The following is a 20,091-nucleotide window of genomic DNA, read 5'->3' on the forward strand; positions in this document are numbered from 1 at the left end:
CCCCAGTATAGGTAGCCAGTATTGTTGCCCCAGTATAGGTAGCCAGGTAGGTGCCCCCAGTATAGGTAGCAGGTATAGGTACCTCAAGTATAGGTAGCCAGTATTGTTGCCCCAGTATAGGTAGCCAGGTAGGTGCCCCCAGTATAGGTAGCCGGTATAGGTGCCTCCAGTATAGGTAGCCGGTATAGGTGCCTCCAGTATAGGTAGCCAGTATTTTTGCCCCAGTATAGGTAGCCAGGTAGGTGCCCCCAGTATAGGAAGCCGGTATAGGTGCCTCCAGTATAGGTAGCCAGGTAGGTGTCCCAGTATAGATAGCCAGTATTGTTGCCCCAGTATAGGTAGCCAGTATTGTTGCCCCAGTATAGGTAGCCAGTTAGGTGCCCCCAGTATAGGTAGCAGGTATAGGTACCTCCAGTATAGGTAGCCAGTATTGTTGCCCCAGTATAGGTAGCCAGTATAGGTGCCTCCAGTATAGGTAGCCGATATAGGTGCCTCCAGTATAGGTAGCCAGTATTGTTGCCCCAGTATAGGTAGCCAGGTAGGTGCCCCCAGTATAGGAAGCCGGTATAGGTGCCTCCAGTATAGGTAGCCAGGTAGGTGTCCCAGTATAGGTAGCCAGTATTGTTGCCCCAGTATAGGTAGCCAGTATTGTTGCCCCAGTATAGGTAGCCAGGTAGGTGCCCCCAGTATAGGTAGCCGGTATAGGTGCCTCCAGTATAGGTAGCCAGTATTGTTGCCCCAGTATAGGTAGCCAGGTAGGTGCCCCCAGTATAGGTAGCCGGTATAGGTGCCTCCAGTATAGGTAGCCAGGTAGGTGTCCCAGTATAGGTATCCGGTATAGGTGCCTCCAGTATAGGTAGCCAGGTAGGTGTCCCAGTATAGGTAGCCGGTATAGGTGCCTCCAGTATAGGTAGCCAGGTAGGTGCCCCCAGTATAGGTAGCCGGTATAGGTGCCTCCAGTATAGGTAGCCAGGTAGGTGTCCCAGTATAGGTAGCCGGTATAGGTGCCTCCAGTATAGGTAGCCAGTATTGTTGCCCCAGTATAGGTAGCCAGGTAGGTGCCCACAGTATAGGTAGCCGGTATAGGTACCTCCAGTATAGGTAGCCAGTATTGTTGCCCCAGTATAGGTAGCCAGTATTGTTGCCCCAGTATAGGTAGCCAGTATTGTTGCCCCAGTATAGGTAGCCAGGTAGGTGCCCCCAGTATAGGTAGCAGGTATAGGTACCTCAAGTATAGGTAGCCAGTATTGTTGCCCCAGTATAGGTAGCCGGTATAGGTGCCTCCAGTATAGGTAGCCGGTATAGGTGCCTCCAGTATAGGTAGCCAGTATTGTTGCTCCAGTATAGGTAGCCGGTATAGGTGCCTCCAGTATAGGTAGCCGGTATAGATGCCTCCAGTATAGGTAGCCAGTATTTTTGCCCCAGTATAGGTAGCCAGGTAGGTGCCCCCAGTATAGGAAGCCGGTATAGGTGCCTCCAGTATAGGTAGCCAGGTAGGTGTCCCAGTATAGATAGCCAGTATTGTTGCCCCAGTATAGGTAGCCAGTATTGTTGCCCCAGTATAGGTAGCCAGGTAGGTGCCCCCAGTATAGGTAGCAGGTATAGGTACCTCCAGTATAGGTAGCCAGTATTGTTGCCCCAGTATAGGTAGCCAGTATAGGTGCCTCCAGTATAGGTAGCCGATATAGGTGCCTCCAGTATAGGTAGCCAGTATTGTTGCCCCAGTATAGGTAGCCAGGTAGGTGCCCCCAGTATAGGAAGCCGGTATAGGTGCCTCCAGTATAGGTAGCCAGGTAGGTGTCCCAGTATAGGTAGCCAGTATTGTTGCCCCAGTATAGGTAGCCAGTATTGTTGCCCCAGTATAGGTAGCCAGTATTGTTGCCCCAGTATAGGTAGCCAGGTAGGTGCCCCCAGTATAGGTAGCCGGTATAGGTGCCTCCAGTATAGGTAGCCAGTATTGTTGCCCCAGTATAGGTAGCCAGGTAGGTGCCCCCAGTATAGGTAGCCGGTATAGGTGCCTCCAGTATAGGTAGCCAGGTAGGTGTCCCAGTATAGGTATCCGGTATAGGTGCCTCCAGTATAGGTAGCCAGGTAGGTGTCCCAGTATAGGTAGCCGGTATAGGTGCCTCCAGTATAGGTAGCCAGGTAGGTGCCCCCAGTATAGGTAGCCGGTATAGGTGCCTCCAGTATAGGTAGCCAGGTAGGTGTCCCAGTATAGGTAGCCGGTATAGGTGCCTCCAGTATAGGTAGCCAGGTAGGTGTCCCAGTATAGGTAGCCGGTATAGGTGCCTCCAGTATAGGTAGCCAGGTAGGTGTCCCAATATAGGTAGCCAGTATTGTTGCCTCAGTATAGGTAGCCAGTATTGTTGCCCCAGTATAGGTAGCCAGGTAGGTGCCCCCAGTATAGGTAGCCGGTATAGGTGCCTCCAGTATAGGTAGCCGGTATAGGTAACACCAGTATAGGTAGCCAGTATTGTTGCCCCAGTATAGGTAGCCAGGTAGGTGCCCCCAGTATAGGTAGCCGGTATAGGTGCCTCCAGTATAGGTAGCCAGTATTGTTGCCCCAGTATAGGTAGCCAGTATTGTTGCCCCAGTATAGGTAGCCAGGTAGGTGCCCCCAGTATAGGTAGCCGGTATAGGTACCTCCAGTATAGGTAGCCAGTATTGTTGCCCCAGTATAGGTAGCCAGTATAGGTGCCTCCAGTATAGGTAGCCGGTATAGGTGCCTCCAGTATAGGTAGCCAGTATTGTTGCCCCAGTATAGGTAGCCAGGTAGGTGCCCCCAGTATAGGTAGCCGGTATAGGTGCCTCCAGTATAGGTAGCCAGTATTGTTGCCCCAGTATAGGTAGCCAGTATAGGTGCCTCCAGTATAGGTAGCCAGTATAGGTGCCTCCAGTATAGGTAGCCGTATAGGTGCCTCCAGTATAGGTAGCCAGTATTGTTGCCCCAGTATAGGTAGCCAGGTAGGTGCCCCCAGTATAGGTAGCCGGTATAGGTGCCTTCAGTATAGGTAGCCAGTATTCTTGCCCCAGTATAGGTAGCCAGTATTGTTGCCCCAGTATAGGTAGCCAGGTAGGTGCCCACAGTATAGGTAGCCGGTATAGGTACCTCCAGTATAGGTAGCCAGTATTGTTGCCCCAGTATAGGTAGCCAGTATTGTCTCCCCAGTATAGGTAGCCAGTATTGTTGCCCCAGTATAGGTAGCCAGGTAGGTGCCCCCAGTATAGGTAGCAGGTATAGGTACCTCAAGTATAGGTAGCCAGTATTGTTGCCCCAGTATAGGTAGCCGGTATAGGTGCCTCCAGTATAGGTAGCCGGTATAGGTGCCTCCAGTATAGGTAGCCAGTATTGTTGCCCCAGTATAGGTAGCCAGTATTGTTGCCCCAGTATAGGTAGCCAGGTAGGTGCCCCCAGTATAGGTAGCCGGTATAGGTACCTCCAGTATAGGTAGCCAGTATTGTTGCCCCAGTATAGGTAGCCAGTATAGGTGCCTCCAGTATAGGTAGCCGGTATAGGTGCCTCCAGTATAGGTAGCCAGTATTGTTGCCCCAGTATAGGTAGCCAGGTAGGTGCCCCCAGTATAGGTAGCTGGTATAGGTGCCTCCAGTATAGGTAGCCAGTATTGTTGCCCCAGTATAGGTAGCCAGTATAGGTGCCTCCAGTATAGGTAGCCAGTATAGGTGCCTCCAGTATAGGTAGCCGGTATAGGTGCCTCCAGTATAGGTAGCCAGTATTGTTGCCCCAGTATAGGTAGCCAGGTAGGTGCCCCCAGTATAGGTAGCCAGTATAGGTGCCTTCAGTATATGTAGCCAGTATTCTTGCCCCAGTATAGGTAGCCAGTATTGTTGCCCCAGTATAGGTAGCCAGGTAGGTGCCCACAGTATAGGTAGCCGGTATAGGTACCTCCAGTATAGGTAGCCAGTATTGTTGCCCCAGTATAGGTAGCCAGTATTGTTGCCCCAGTATAGGTAGCCAGTATTGTTGCCCCAGTATAGGTAGCCAGGTAGGTGCCCCCAGTATAGGTAGCAGGTATAGGTACCTCAAGTATAGGTAGCCAGTATTGTTGCCCCAGTATAGGTAGCCGGTATAGGTGCCTCCAGTATAGGTAGCCGGTATAGGTGCCTCCAGTATAGGTAGCCAGTATTGTTGCCCCAGTATAGGTAGCCGGTATAGGTGCCTCCAGTATAGGTAGCCGGTATAGGTGCCTCCAGTATAGGTAGCCAGTATTTTTGCCCCAGTATAGGTAGCCAGGTAGGTGCCCCCAGTATAGGAAGCCGGTATAGGTGCCTCCAGTATAGGTAGCCAGGTAGGTGTCCCAGTATAGATAGCCAGTATTGTTGCCCCAGTATAGGTAGCCAGTATTGTTGCCCCAGTATAGGTAGCCAGTTAGGTGCCCCCAGTATAGGTAGCAGGTATAGGTACCTCCAGTATAGGTAGCCAGTATTGTTGCCCCAGTATAGGTAGCCAGTATAGGTGCCTCCAGTATAGGTAGCCGATATAGGTGCCTCCAGTATAGGTAGCCAGTATTGTTGCCCCAGTATAGGTAGCCAGGTAGGTGCCCCCAGTATAGGAAGCCGGTATAGGTGCCTCCAGTATAGGTAGCCAGGTAGGTGTCCCAGTATAGGTAGCCAGTATTGTTGCCCCAGTATAGGTAGCCAGTATTGTTGCCCCAGTATAGGTAGCCAGGTAGGTGCCCCCAGTATAGGTAGCCGGTATAGGTGCCTCCAGTATAGGTAGCCAGTATTGTTGCCCCAGTATAGGTAGCCAGGTAGGTGCCCCCAGTATAGGTAGCCGGTATAGGTGCCTCCAGTATAGGTAGCCAGGTAGGTGTCCCAGTATAGGTATCCGGTATAGGTGCCTCCAGTATAGGTAGCCAGGTAGGTGTCCCAGTATAGGTAGCCGGTATAGGTGCCTCCAGTATAGGTAGCCAGGTAGGTGCCCCCAGTATAGGTAGCCGGTATAGGTGCCTCCAGTATAGGTAGCCAGGTAGGTGTCCCAGTATAGGTAGCCGGTATAGTTGCCTCCAGTATAGGTAGCCAGTATTGTTGCCCCAGTATAGGTAGCCAGGTAGGTGCCCACAGTATAGGTAGCCGGTATAGGTACCTCCAGTATAGGTAGCCAGTATTGTTGCCCCAGTATAGGTAGCCAGTATTGTTGCCCCAGTATAGGTAGCCAGTATTGTTGCCCCAGTATAGGTAGCCAGGTAGGTGCCCCCAGTATAGGTAGCAGGTATAGGTACCTCAAATATAGGTAGCCAGTATTGTTGCCCCAGTATAGGTAGCCGGTATAGGTGCCTCCAGTATAGGTAGCCGGTATAGGTGCCTCCAGTATAGGTAGCCAGTATTGTTGCTCCAGTATAGGTAGCCGGTATAGGTGCCTCCAGTATAGGTAGCCGGTATAGGTGCCTCCAGTATAGGTAGCCAGTATTTTTGCCCCAGTATAGGTAGCCAGGTAGGTGCCCCCAGTATAGGAAGCCGGTATAGGTGCCTCCAGTATAGGTAGCCAGGTAGGTGTCCCAGTATAGATAGCCAGTATTGTTGCCCCAGTATAGGTAGCCAGTATTGTTGCCCCAGTATAGGTAGCCAGGTAGGTGCCCCCAGTATAGGTAGCAGGTATAGGTACCTCCAGTATAGGTAGCCAGTATTGTTGCCCCAGTATAGGTAGCCAGTATAGGTGCCTCCAGTATAGGTAGCCGATATAGGTGCCTCCAGTATAGGTAGCCAGTATTGTTGCCCCAGTATAGGTAGCCAGGTAGGTGCCCCCAGTATAGGAAGCCGGTATAGGTGCCTCCAGTATAGGTAGCCAGGTAGGTGTCCCAGTATAGGTAGCCAGTATTGTTGCCCCAGTATAGGTAGCCAGTATTGTTGCCCCAGTATAGGTAGCCAGGTAGGTGCCCCCAGTATAGGTAGCCGGTATAGGTGCCTCCAGTATAGGTAGCCAGTATTGTTGCCCCAGTATAGGTAGCCAGGTAGGTGCCCCCAGTATAGGTAGCCGGTATAGGTGCCTCCAGTATAGGTAGCCAGGTAGGTGTCCCAGTATAGGTATCCGGTATAGGTGCCTCCAGTATAGGTAGCCAGGTAGGTGTCCCAGTATAGGTAGCCGGTATAGGTGCCTCCAGTATAGGTAGCCAGGTAGGTGCCCCCAGTATAGGTAGCCGGTATAGGTGCCTCCAGTATAGGTAGCCAGGTAGGTGTCCCAGTATAGGTAGCCGGTATAGGTGCCTCCAGTATAGGTAGCCAGGTAGGTGTCCCAGTATAGGTAGCCGGTATAGGTGCCTCCAGTATAGGTAGCCAGGTAGGTGTCCCAATATAGGTAGCCAGTATTGTTGCCTCAGTATAGGTAGCCAGTATTGTTGCCCCAGTATAGGTAGCCAGGTAGGTGCCCCCAGTATAGGTAGCCGGTATAGGTGCCTCCAGTATAGGTAGCCGGTATAGGTAACACCAGTATAGGTAGCCAGTATTGTTGCCCCAGTATAGGTAGCCAGGTAGGTGCCCCCAGTATAGGTAGCCGGTATAGGTGCCTCCAGTATAGGTAGCCAGTATTGTTGCCCCAGTATAGGTAGCCAGTATTGTTGCCCCAGTATAGGTAGCCAGGTAGGTGCCCCCAGTATAGGTAGCCGGTATAGGTACCTCCAGTATAGGTAGCCAGTATTGTTGCCCCAGTATAGGTAGCCAGTATAGGTGCCTCCAGTATAGGTAGCCGGTATAGGTGCCTCCAGTATAGGTAGCCAGTATTGTTGCCCCAGTATAGGTAGCCAGGTAGGTGCCCCCAGTATAGGTAGCCGGTATAGGTGCCTCCAGTATAGGTAGCCAGTATTGTTGCCCCAGTATAGGTAGCCAGTATAGGTGCCTCCAGTATAGGTAGCCAGTATAGGTGCCTCCAGTATAGGTAGCCGTATAGGTGCCTCCAGTATAGGTAGCCAGTATTGTTGCCCCAGTATAGGTAGCCAGGTAGGTGCCCCCAGTATAGGTAGCCGGTATAGGTGCCTTCAGTATAGGTAGCCAGTATTCTTGCCCCAGTATAGGTAGCCAGTATTGTTGCCCCAGTATAGGTAGCCAGGTAGGTGCCCACAGTATAGGTAGCCGGTATAGGTAGCCAGTATTGTTGCCCCAGTATAGGTAGCCAGTATTGTCTCCCCAGTATAGGTAGCCAGTATTGTTGCCCCAGTATAGGTAGCCAGGTAGGTGCCCCCAGTATAGGTAGCAGGTATAGGTACCTCAAGTATAGGTAGCCAGTATTGTTGCCCCAGTATAGGTAGCCGGTATAGGTGCCTCCAGTATAGGTAGCCGGTATAGGTGCCTCCAGTATAGGTAGCCAGTATTGTTGCCCCAGTATAGGTAGCCGGTATAGGTGCCTCCAGTATAGGTAGCCAGTATTTTTGCCCCAGTATAGGTAGCCAGGTAGGTGCCCCCAGTATAGGTAGCCGGTATAGGTGCCTCCAGTATAGGTAGCCAGGTAGGTGTCCCAGTATAGGTAGCCGGTATAGGTGCCTCCAGTATAGGTAGCCAGGTAGGTGTCCCAGTATAGGTAGCCGGTATAGGTGCCTCCAGTATAGGTAGCCAGGTAGGTGTCCCAATATAGGTAGCCAGTATTGTTGCCTCAGTATAGGTAGCCAGTATTGTTGCCCCAGTATAGGTAGCCAGGTAGGTGCCCCCAGTATAGGTAGCCGGTATAGGTGCCTCCAGTATAGGTAGCCGGTATAGGTAACACCAGTATAGGTAGCCAGTATTGTTGCCCCAGTATAGGTAGCCAGGTAGGTGCCCCCAGTATAGGTAGCCGGTATAGGTGCCTCCAGTATAGGTAGCCAGTATTGTTGCCCCAGTATAGGTAGCCAGTATTGTTGCCCCAGTATAGGTAGCCAGGTAGGTGCCCCCAGTATAGGTAGCCGGTATAGGTACCTCCAGTATAGGTAGCCAGTATTGTTGCCCCAGTATAGGTAGCCAGTATAGGTGCCTCCAGTATAGGTAGCCGGTATAGGTGCCTCCAGTATAGGTAGCCAGTATTGTTGCCCCAGTATAGGTAGCCAGGTAGGTGCCCCCAGTATAGGTAGCCGGTATAGGTGCCTCCAGTATAGGTAGCCAGTATTGTTGCCCCAGTATAGGTAGCCAGTATAGGTGCCTCCAGTATAGGTAGCCAGTATAGGTGCCTCCAGTATAGGTAGCCGTATAGGTGCCTCCAGTATAGGTAGCCAGTATTGTTGCCCCAGTATAGGTAGCCAGGTAGGTGCCCCCAGTATAGGTAGCCGGTATAGGTGCCTTCAGTATAGGTAGCCAGTATTCTTGCCCCAGTATAGGTAGCCAGTATTGTTGCCCCAGTATAGGTAGCCAGGTTGGTGCCCACAGTATAGGTAGCCGGTATAGGTACCTCTAGTATAGGTAGCCAGTATTGTTGCCCCAGTATAGGTAGCCAGTATTGTTGCCCCAGTATAGGTAGCCAGTATTGTTGCCCCAGTATAGGTAGCCAGGTAGGTGCCCCCAGTATAGGTAGCAGGTATAGGTACCTCAAGTATAGGTAGCCAGTATTGTTGCCCCAGTATAGGTAGCCGGTATAGGTGCCTCCAGTATAGGTAGCCGGTATAGGTGCCTCCAGTATAGGTAGCCAGTATTGTTGCCCCAGTATAGGTAGCCGGTATAGGTGCCTCCAGTATAGGTAGCCGGTATAGGTGCCTCCAGTATAGGTAGCCAGTATTTTTGCCCCAGTATAGGTAGCCAGGTAGGTGCCCCCAGTATAGGTAGCCGGTATAGGTGCCTCCAGTATAGGTAGCCAGGTAGGTGTCCCAGTATAGGTAGCCGGTATAGGTGCCTCCAGTATAGGTAGCCAGGTAGGTGTCCCAGTATAGGTAGCCGGTATAGGTGCCTCCAGTATAGGTAGCCAGGTAGGTGTCCCAATATAGGTAGCCAGTATTGTTGCCTCAGTATAGGTAGCCAGTATTGTTGCCCCAGTATAGGTAGCCAGGTAGGTGCCCCCAGTATAGGTAGCCGGTATAGGTGCCTCCAGTATAGGTAGCCGGTATAGGTAACACCAGTATAGGTAGCCAGTATTGTTGCCCCAGTATAGGTAGCCAGGTAGGTGCCCCCAGTATAGGTAGCCGGTATAGGTGCCTCCAGTATAGGTAGCCAGTATTGTTGCCCCAGTATAGGTAGCCAGTATTGTTGCCCCAGTATAGGTAGCCAGTATTGTTGCCCCAGTATAGGTAGCCAGGTAGGTGCCCCCAGTATAGGTAGCCGGTATAGGTACCTCCAGTATAGGTAGCCAGTATTGTTGCCCCAGTATAGGTAGCCAGTATAGGTGCCTCCAGTATAGGTAGCCGGTATAGGTGCCTCCAGTATAGGTAGCCAGTATTGTTGCCCCAGTATAGGTAGCCAGGTAGGTGCCCCCAGTATAGGTAGCCGGTATAGGTGCCTCCAGTATAGGTAGCCAGTATTGTTGCCCCAGTATAGGTAGCCAGTATAGGTGCCTCCAGTATAGGTAGCCAGTATAGGTGCCTCCAGTATAGGTAGCCGTATAGGTGCCTCCAGTATAGGTAGCCAGTATTGTTGCCCCAGTATAGGTAGCCAGGTAGGTGCCCCCAGTATAGGTAGCCGGTATAGGTGCCTTCAGTATAGGTAGCCAGTATTCTTGCCCCAGTATAGGTAGCCAGTATTGTTGCCCCAGTATAGGTAGCCAGGTAGGTGCCCACAGTATAGGTAGCCGGTATAGGTACCTCCAGTATAGGTAGCCAGTATTGTTGCCCCAGTATAGGTAGCCAGTATTGTTGCCCCAGTATAGGTAGCCAGTATTGTTGCCCCAGTATAGGTAGCCAGGTAGGTGCCCCCAGTATAGGTAGCCGGTATAGGTGCCTCCAGTATAGGTAGCCAGTATTTTTGCCCCAGTATAGGTAGCCAGGTAGGTGCCTCCAGTATAGGTAGCCGGTATAGGTACCTCAAGTATAGGTAGCCAGTATTGTTGCCCCAGTATAGGTAGCCGGTATAGGTGCCTCCAGTATAGGTAGCCGGTATAGGTGCCTCCAGTATAGGTAGCCAGTATTGTTGCCCCAGTATAGGTAGCCGGTATAGGTGCCTCCAGTATAGGTAGCCGATATAGGTGCCTCCAGTATAGGTAGCCAGTATTGCTGCCCCAGTATAGGTAGCCAGGTAGGTGCCCCCAGTATAGGAAGCCGGTATAGGTGCCTCCAGTATAGGTAGCCAGGTAGGTGTCCCAGTATAGGTAGCCAGTATTGTTGCCCCAGTATAGGTAGCCAGTATTGTTGCCCCAGTATAGGTAGCCAGGTAGGTGCCCCCAGTATAGGTAGCCGGTATAGGTGCCTCCAGTATAGGTAGCCAGTATTGTTGCCCCAGTATAGGTAGCCAGGTAGGTGCCCCCAGTATAGGTAGCCGGTATAGGTGCCTCCAGTATAGGTAGCCAGGTAGGTGTCCCAGTATAGGTATCTGGTATAGGTGCCTCCAGTATAGGTAGCCAGGTAGGTGTCCCAGTATAGGTAGCCGGTATAGGTGCCTCCAGTATAGGTAGCCAGGTAGGTGCCCCCAGTATAGGTAGCCGGTATAGGTGCCTTTCAGTATAGGTAGCCAGGTAGGTGTCCCAGTATAGGTAGCCGGTATAGGTGCCTCCAGTATAGGTAGCCAGGTAGGTGTCCCAGTATAGGTAGCCGGTATAGGTGCCTCCAGTATAGGTAGCCAGGTAGGTGTCCCAATATAGGTAGCCAGTATTGTTGCCTCAGTATAGGTAGCCAGTATTGTTGCCCCAGTATAGGTAGCCAGGTAGGTGCCCCCAGTATAGGTAGCCGGTATAGGTGCCTCCAGTATAGGTAGCCGGTATAGGTAACGCCAGTATAGGTAGCCAGTATTGTTGCCCCAGTATAGGTAGCCAGGTAGGTGCCCCCAGTATAGGTAGCCAGGTAGGTGCCCCCAGTATAGGTAGCCAGGTAGGTGTCCCAGTATAGGTAGCCAGTATTGTTGCCCCAGTATAGGTAGCCAGGTAGGTGCCCCCAGTATAGGTAGCCGGTATAGGTGCCCCCAGTATAGGTAGCCGGTATAGGTAACTCCAGTATATGTAGCCAGTATTGTTGCCCCAGTATAGGTAGCCAGGTAGGTGCCCCCAGTATAGGTAGCCAGGTAGGTGCCCCCAGTATAGGTAGCCAGGTAGGTGTCCCAGTATAGGTAGCCAGTATTGTTGCCCCAGTATAGGTAGCCAGTATTGTTGCCCCAATATAGGTAGCCAGGTAGGTGCCCCCAGTATAGGTAGCCAGTATAGTTGCCTCCAGTATAGGTAGTCAGATAGATGTGCCAGTATAGTTGCCCCAGTATAGGTAGCCAGGTAGGTGCCCCCAGTATAAGTAGCCAGTATAGTTTCCCCTAGTATAGGCTAGCCAGGTAGGTGCCCCGAGTATTGGTAGCCAGTATTGTTGCCCCAAGGCCCAGTATAGGTTGCCAGTTTAGTTGCCACAACTATAGGTTAGCCAGGTAGGTGCCCCCAGTATAGATAGCCGGTATAGGTGCCTCCAGTATAGGTAGCCAGGTAGGTGTCCCAGTATAGGTAGCCAGTATTGTTGCCCCAGTATAGGTAGCCAGGTAGGTGCCCCTGTAATATTTTTGTCTCACCATCTGTGTCACTCCTCTCCCTAATTCATACATCTTTCTTCTCTTTTCTGGGTCTCTTTTCTCCTCTTCTCTGGGTTCCTTTTCATTCTGCCAGTCTCCCCCTTCTCTGGATCAATTTCCCCTTAATCACTGTTTTCCACTTTTCTGGGTGAATATTTTCATGTTCCTATTCTGTGCATAGCTTGTTTCCTCCAACTTTGTTTAAAACTTTCTATCACTCGGCTTCTCCTTGTATTTCTGCTCCCTTTATCACTCCTTTCCACCATTGTGTTTTTTCATCCTCACCTTCTCCTCAGTTTGTTTCTAGTCTTCCATGCTATTACTAACCACTCCGTGTGCTGTTTTCTCTCACTCTGTACTAACAAATATCTGCTTTTCTTCAGCAGATGGACAGCTCAGCAGGAACACCTCACAGTGGCATTCCATTCTGTCTCCAGACTGTGATATTAAAGAGGAGGACCTCATGCAGGATTTTGCAGATGGGAACCACATCACTCCAGATATCCATCAAGGTCTTCACGGTGCAGATACAACACCAGACTTTGCTAGTCCTGAGGAGTATTCTCCCGATATGTCATGTTTTGATACCTCAGGGGCCCACCCAGGAGTTCAAGGTGTGGACCCAACCCTGGATCTGTCTAATGCTAAAGATTACTGTGCAGATATTTCAACTATTCAGACTTCAAATATCCAAACGGGAGTTTGTTGTGTTGATAGGACACCAGATTACTCTATCTCCAATAAATCACATTCTTCTTCTTCTTCAGATTTCCATCTTCAGAGTGTGAGTGGATCAGTAGATCAAAGTAATCTCTTGGAATCTTCTCATTTCAAAGCAGATAGTGTTACCCAGGAAATACGTCTTTGCAACATGGACAGGTTATTGTCATCCTTGCCTTGTAAGTCTGAGCCGATCACCCTCAATACTCATACGGGCCTTTACAATGACTACAGTCCACCCGATCCCGCTAACCAGATGGACATTTCTCACAATAAGCCACACAGTGTTGTACAGAACTCAGCCCAGAAAACCCGGAGAGTGTATCAGTGTCCCGATTGTGGCAAATGCTTCAAGCAGAGTGGCAACCTCATTGTACATCGCAGAATTCACACAGGAGAAAAGCCCTATCAGTGTCCCCATTGTGGAAAAGCCTTTGCACACCGATCAAACCTCGTCCAGCATCAGACTGTCCACAGAGACCAGGCTTTGCCACCATCCGCCGTGTACGGGAATGGACCTTCTCCAATATTACAAATCAGGAGGCATCAGAGAACGCGTGACATATTTTCATGTTCGCTCTCTTCCTCCTCTCAGTACCATTCTCTTCTTTATCTTCATGCTTATCTCTCCGATAACTGTTATTTTTATCTGACTCCTTATGTATTCTTTCTTCATCTTTATGTCTCTCCTTCTGCTCTTTGCTTTTTTTTTTTTTTTTTTTAGTCCTTCCTTTTCTTCTTCTCTTTGTGTATGTCCTTCTCATCTGCTTCCCCATGTCTCTTCTCCTGCTCTTATTCCTCTGTTTATATGTCCTTCTCACCTGCATCCTCCCTGGATATTCCCTTTGTGTATGTCCTTCTCACCTGCATCCTCCCTGGATCTTCTGCGCATCCTATTCCCTTTGTGTATGTCCTTCTCATCTGCTTCCTCCATGTCTCATCTGCTGCTCTTCTGCTCTTTGTATCTCCTTCTCATCTGCTTCCTACATGTATCTTCTCCTGCTCCTAATATCTTTGTATGTCTTCCTTATCTGCTTCCTCCATGTCTCATCTGCTGCTCTTATTCCTCTCTTTGCATGTCCTTCTCATCTGCTTCCTCCATGTCTCATCTGCTGCTCTTCTTCCTCTCTTTGTATGTCTTCCTCATCTGCCTCCTCCATGTCTCATCTCCTGCTCCTAATATCTTTGTATGTCTTCCTCATCTGCTTCCTCCATGTCGCATCTGCTGCTCTTCTTCTTCTCTTTGTATGCCCTTCTCATCTGCTTCCTCCATGTCTCATCTGCTGCTCTTCTTCTTCTCTTTGTATGTCTTCCTCATCTGCTTCCTCCATGTCTCATCTGCTGCTCTCATTCCTCTCTTTGTATGCCCTTCTCATCTGCTTCCTCCATGTCTCATCTGCTGCTCTTCTTCCTCTCTTTGTATGTCCTTCTCATCTGCTTCCTCCATGTCTCATCTGCTGCTGCTCTTCTTCTCTTTGTATGCCCTTCTCATCTGCTTCCTCCATGTCTCATCTGCTGCTCTTCTTCCTCTCTTTGCATGTCTTCCTCATCTGCTTCCTCCATGTCTCATCTGCTACTCTTCTTCCTCTCTTTGTATGTCTTCCTCACCTGCTTCCTCCATGTCTCATCTGCTGCTCATCTTCTTCTCTTTGTATGCCCTTCTCATCTGCTTCCTCCATGTCTCATCTGCTGCTCTTCTTCTTCTCTTTGTATGTCCTTCTCATCTGCTTCCTCCATGTCTCATCTGCTGCTCTTCTTCTTATCTTTGTATGTCTTCCTCATCTGCTTCCTCCATGTCTCATCTGCTGCTCTTCTTCTCTTTGTATGTCTTCCTCATCTGCTTCCTCCATGTCTCATCTGCTGCTCTTCTTCTTATCTTTGTATGTCTTCCTCATCTGCTTCCTCCATGTCTCATCTGCTGCTCTTCTTCTCTTTGTATGTCTTCCTCATCTGCTTCCTCCATGTCTCATCTGCTGCTCTTCTTCTTCTCTTTGTATGTCTTCCTCATCTGTTTCCTCCATGTCTCATCTGCTGCTCTTCTTCTTCTCTTTGTATGTCTTCCTCATCTGCTTCCTCCATGTCTCATCTGCTGCTCTTCTTCTTCTCTTTGTATGTCTTCCTCACCTGCTTCCTCCATGTCTCATCTGCTGCTCCTCTTCTTCTCTTTGTATGTCTTTCTCATCTGCTTCCTCCATGTCTCATCTGCTGCTCTTCTTCTTCTCTTTGTATGTCTTCCTCATCTGCTTCCTCCATGTCTCATCTGCTGCTCTTCTTCTTCTCTTTGTATGCCCTTCTCATCTGCTTTCTCCATGTCTCATCTGCTGCTCTTCTTCTTCTCTTTGTATGTCTTCCTCATCTGCTTCCTCCATGTCTCATCTGCTGCTCTTCTTCTTCTCTTTGTATGTCTTCCTCATCTGTTTCCTCCATGTCTCATCTGCTGCTCCTCTTCTTCTCTTTGTATGTCTTCCTCATCTGCTTCCTCCATGTCTCATCTGCTGCTCTTCTTCCTCTCTTTGTATGTCTTCCTCATCTGCTTCCTCCATGTCTCATCTGCTGCTCTTCTTCTTCTTCTCTTTGTATGTCTTCCTCACCTGCTTCCTCCATGTCTCATCTGCTGCTCTTCTACTTCTCTTTGTATGTCTTCCTCATCTGCTTCCCCCGTGTATCTTCTGCTGCTCTTCTTCTTCTCTTTGTATGTCCTTCTCATCTGCTTCCTCCATGTCTCATCTGCTGCTCCTCTTCTTCTCTTTGTATGTCTCCGTCATCTGCTTCCTCCATGTCTCATCTGCTGCTCTTCTTCTTCTCTTTGTATGTCTTCCTCATCTGCTTCCTCCATGTCTCATCTGCTGCTCTTCTTCTTCTCTTTGTATGTCTTCCTCATCTGCTTCCTCCATGTCGCATCTGTTGCTCTTCTTCTTCTCTTTGTATGTCTTCCTCATCTGCTTCCTCCATGTCTCATCTGCTGCTCTTCTTCTTCTCTTTGTATGTCTTCCTCATCTGCTTCCTCCATGTCTCATCTGCTGCTCTTCTTCTTCTCTTTGTATGTCTTCCTCATCTGCTTCCTCCATGTCTCATCTGCTTCTCTTCTTCTTCTCTTTGTATGTCTTCCTCATCTGCTTCCTCCATGTCTCATCTGCTGCTCTTCTACTTCTCTTTGTATGTCTCCCTCATCTGCTTCCCCCATGTCTCATCTGCTGCTCTTCTTCTTCTCTTTGTATGTCCTTCTCACCTGCTTCCCCCATGTATCTTCTGCTGCTCTTCTTCTTCTCTTTGTTTGTCCTTCTCATCTGCTTACCCCGTGTATCTTCTGCTGCTCTTCTTCTTCTCTTTGTATGTCCTTCTCATCTGCTTCCCCCGTGTATCATCTGCTGCTCTTCTTCTTCTCTTTGTATGTCCTTCTCATCTGCTTCCCCATGTCTCATCTCCTGCTCTTCTTCTTCTCTTTGTTTGCTTCTCTTTGTATGTCCTTCTCATCTGCTTCCCCATGTCTCATCTCCTGCTCTTCTTCTCTTTGTACGCTTCTCTTTGTATGTCCTTCTCATCTGCTTCCCCCGTGTATCTTCTGCTGCTCTTCTTCTTCTCTTTGTATGTCTTCCTCATCTGCTTCCTCCATGTCTCATCTGCTGCTCTTCTTCTCTTTGTATGTCCTTCTCATCTGCTTCCACCGTGTATCTTCTCCTGCTCCTAATCTCTTTGTATGTTCTCATCTGCTTTCCCATGTATCTTCTGCTCTTCTTCCTCTTCTCTTTGTATGTCCTCATCTGCTTCCCCCGTGTATCTTCTCCTGCTCCTAATCTCTTTGTATGTTCTCATCTGCTTTCCCATGTATCTTCTGCTCTTCTTCCTCTTCTCTTTGTATGTCCTCATCTGCTTCCCCCGTGTATCTTCTCCTGCTCCTAATCTCTTTGTATGTCCTCATCTGCTTCCCCCATGTATCTTCTCCTGCTCCTAATCTCTTTGTCTGTCCTCATCTGTTTCCCCCATGTATCTTCTGCTCTTCTTCCTCTTATCTTTGTCTGTCCTCATCTGTTTCCCCCATGTATCTCCTGCTGCTCTTCTTCCTCTCTGTGTATGTACGTCCTCATCTGTTTCCCCATGTATCTCCTGCTGCTCTTCTTCCTCTCTGTGTATGTACGTCCTCATCTGCTTCCCCCATGCATCTTCTGCTGCTCTTCTTCTTCTCTTTGTATGCTTCCTCTTTCTCTATTGCTCTCCTAATTTTTTTCTGTCTTCTCCTTCTTCTGCTTTTTCTCTTTCCTTCTTTCCTTTTAGAACTTGTCTTTTCTTTTCTCCTTTTTTTTGTCTCTTAACAACTTTTCTCGGTTGCTTTCTCATCTTTTTCATGTCACCCATTTTCCTCTATTACCTCCTTTTTTGTGTGCATCTTTCTCCTCTGTGTCAGCCTACCTTCCCCCTCCTATTCCCCTCTCCTCCTCCTCTTGTTTCTCTTCTCCTCCCGTCTCCTTCACATAGCTTCTCCAGTCTGTTTCCCTTCTCCCCTCTCAGTGTCTCTCTCCTCTTTTCTGCCTTTAATGCCTTTATATTCTGTCCTTAACTAATGTACCAATATATATGTGTTTTTCCTTACAGATGGACACACCACCAGAAAAACCTCAGAATGGTGTCTCATGCTATCTCCAGATAGTAAAACCGAAGATGGTGTCCATAAAGGTTCTCCAGGAAGATGTCACGTTACCCCGAGTAATCTTAGATCATCTGATTCCAGGAATCCTGAGGAAAATGCTCACAGGAAAACACCTGCTGCTACCTCAGAAATATGTCCAGGTTATCGCAGTGCAGAACGATCTCCTGATCTCTCTACACCTGACGAAGCTCCTGCCAATAAATGTCAAGCTGGTACTATGGATAACCAATCAGGACACTGTAGGGAGAAGAGATCACCTGACCTCTCTAACCCTGAGAAATCTCTCTATAGTAATCCACAATCTGGTATCTCCAAAACTGAACCCCAAATCCAGAGTACGGATATAATACCAGATATTTCTAATTTTGAGGACCCTCTTCACAACCAGTCACATTCTGGTACCTCAAAAAGTCTCCTCACAGCTCAAAGAACTCTAGATATTTATTGTTTTGAGGAACCTCTGTCCAGCAAACTACATTCCAGTATATTAAAGACATACACAGAGATTCAGATGACTGATAGAGCACAAGATCCTGTGAACCAATCACATTTCCATACCTCTAATCTCTGTCCAGGAGGTCAATGTGCTGATAGTACTCTGGGGCCTTGTAGTTTCAATGAACTTTCTCACAGTAATTCACATTCTGCTTCGTCAAACCTCCATCCAGAAGATCAAAACACTAATAGCACACCAGCTCTGACTTCTCCAGAAAACCTTCCTTCTAATAATTCATACTCCGGTTCATCAGATATCCAACCAAGCGATCGGCATGCTGGTAGAACAGAAGACTCCTCTAGTCCTGAGAAATCTTCTCTTGTTAAAGCTAGGACCTCAAAAATCCCCTTCAAGTTGATGAAGCCCTTTCTTTTTAAATCACAAAAACTCCATCCACTGAATAGACCACCAGATAGCAGCAAATGTACAGAATCGTATGGCAAACAATCGTCTAGTACATCTGTGGTCGCTGTGGACTTAAAACCAAGATTGTTCAGCTCTGATCTCCATAATTCAGAGGAATCCTCAAACAATGTTTCTCCAGAATTTCATCCGGGATTTCACAGTATAGATAAATTACTAGACCCCTCCGATCTGATGAAATCGTCTCACTTAAAACAGGCACTTCACAGTGTGAATGAATCATCAACTCCTTCTGTACCAATGCAACTTCCTAATGATAAACCACGTGTCGTTAAGCAGAGTTCAGCACAAGTGAGTCGTAGACTATACCAGTGTCCTGATTGCGGAAAGAGCTTCAAGCAGAGTGGTAACCTTAATGTGCATCGGAGGATTCACACAGGAGAGAAACCTTATCAGTGTCCTGAGTGTGGAAAAGCCTTCGCTCACCGGTCAAACCTAGTCCAACATCAGACAATTCACGTGGGAAAGTCCACCCAGTGGACCAACGGTTTATCTTCAACACAGAGACATGGAGGGCATCAGATGCCGCATGATGTGTTTTCAAGTTTGGATTGCGGGAAGACTTTTAGACAAATGTCTGGTCTGGTCACACATGAGACAGTCCACACAGGCGAGAAACCTTTTACTTGCTTGAGATGTGGGAGAGGTTTCAAGCAAAGGTCAGCTCTCATCGCCCATAACATAATACACACAAGCGAGAAGCCATTTCCTTGTTCAGAGTGTGGAAAAAGCTTCAAACAGAAGTTAGCGCTAAGCATACACCTGAAGAGCCACACCGGCCAACGGCCTTTTACGTGTTCTGAGTGTGGGAAAGGTTTTAGAGACAGTTCAGCACTTGTTCGGCACTGCCGGATGCACACAGTTGAGAAACCATATTCCTGCCGTGAGTGTGGCAAACGTTTTGCCAACGAAGCCGGTCTTCTTTCTCATCAGCAGACTCACACAAAGGAAAAAACCTACTCCTGTTCAGACTGCGGGAAGGATTTTTCCTCAGAGTCTTCCTTGGCTGAGCATCAGTCCATCCACACAGAGGAGAAGCTCTTCCCATGTGTAGAGTGTGGCGAATCCTTCAAATGCAAGACCGATCTCCTCCAACACAGGAAGATGCACGAGACGGAGACACCATTCATGTGCCCCGAATGTGGAAAAGGCTTTAAGAGGAAATCAATTCTAGCCCAGCACCTGGAAAGTCACACTGGGGTGAAATCGATTTCCTGTTTGCTGTGTGGCCAAAGTTTTTCTCAGAATTTCCACCTGATCTTGCATGAGAAGATTCACCACTCGCAACTGCCAGGGTAAAAGTGTTTTAGGAGCTTAACTGTGGGAAGTGTTTTATCTTGAGGACATGTACAATAAAGTGTTCTACCTATCTGTATTTCTGTGTTGGCATTACAAACTCCGGCAAAACAGAATGGCTTTCAAAGTGTTTATTCAGCTAGTTACAGTTGCCTCCACTAGGTGCATCCGAGAAGCTAAAGCATGCTCAGCTATAGGCTGTGTGTGGTTGGATCAATGCACCCTCCATTTCTACTGCCTAGCCCTAACCTTGTCTCATAATGTACCCTCCATTTCTACTGCCTAGCCCTAACCTTGTCTCATAATGTACCCTTCATCTCTACTGCCTAGCCCTAACCTTGTCTCATAATGCACCCTCCATTTCTACTGCCTTGCCCTAAACTTGTCTCATAATGTACCCTCCATTTCTACTGCCTAGCCCTAACCTTGTCTCATAATGTACCCTTCATCTCTACTGCCTAGCCCTAACCTTGTCTCATAATGCACCCTCCATTTCTACTGCCTTGCCCTAAACTTGTCTCATAATGTACCCTCCATTTCTACTGCCTAGCCCTAACCTTGTCTCATAATGTACCCTCCATTTCTACTGCCTAGCCCTAACCTTGTCTCATATCGTACCCTCCATTTCTACTGCCTAGCCCTAACCTTGTCTCTTAATGCACCCTCCATTTCTACTGCCTAGCCCTAAACTTGTCTCATAATGCACCCTACATTTCTACCATCTAGCCCTAACCTTGTCTCATAATGTACCCTTCATTTCTACTGCCTAGCCCTAACCTTGTCTCATAATGCACCCTCCATTTCTACTGCCTAGCCCTAACCTTGTCTCATAATGTACCCTCCATTTCTACTGCCTAGCCCTAACCTTGTCTCATAATGCACCCTCCATTTCTACTGCCTAGCCCTAACCTTG

General features: G+C 48.7%; 1 protein-coding gene across 1 annotated transcript in view; it reads left to right on the plus strand.

Annotated features, from left to right (window-relative positions):
• The window catches only part of LOC137535597 (zinc finger protein 850-like), a 77,820-nt gene extending 58,563 nt beyond the window's left edge, over positions 1-19,257 (plus strand). The window contains exons 8-9 of the mRNA XM_068257444.1: positions 11,982-12,875; positions 16,909-19,257. Of these exons, the coding sequence (XP_068113545.1) occupies positions 11,982-12,875; positions 16,909-19,181 (3,167 nt within the window). The 3' untranslated portion in view covers positions 19,182-19,257. The remainder of the gene's footprint in view (positions 1-11,981; positions 12,876-16,908) is intronic.
• The last annotated feature ends 834 nt before the right edge of the window (positions 19,258-20,091 follow it).

The sequence above is a fragment of the Hyperolius riggenbachi genome, chromosome 10 (assembly GCF_040937935.1).
Source record: "Hyperolius riggenbachi isolate aHypRig1 chromosome 10, aHypRig1.pri, whole genome shotgun sequence".
NCBI lineage: Eukaryota > Metazoa > Chordata > Amphibia > Anura > Hyperoliidae > Hyperolius > Hyperolius riggenbachi.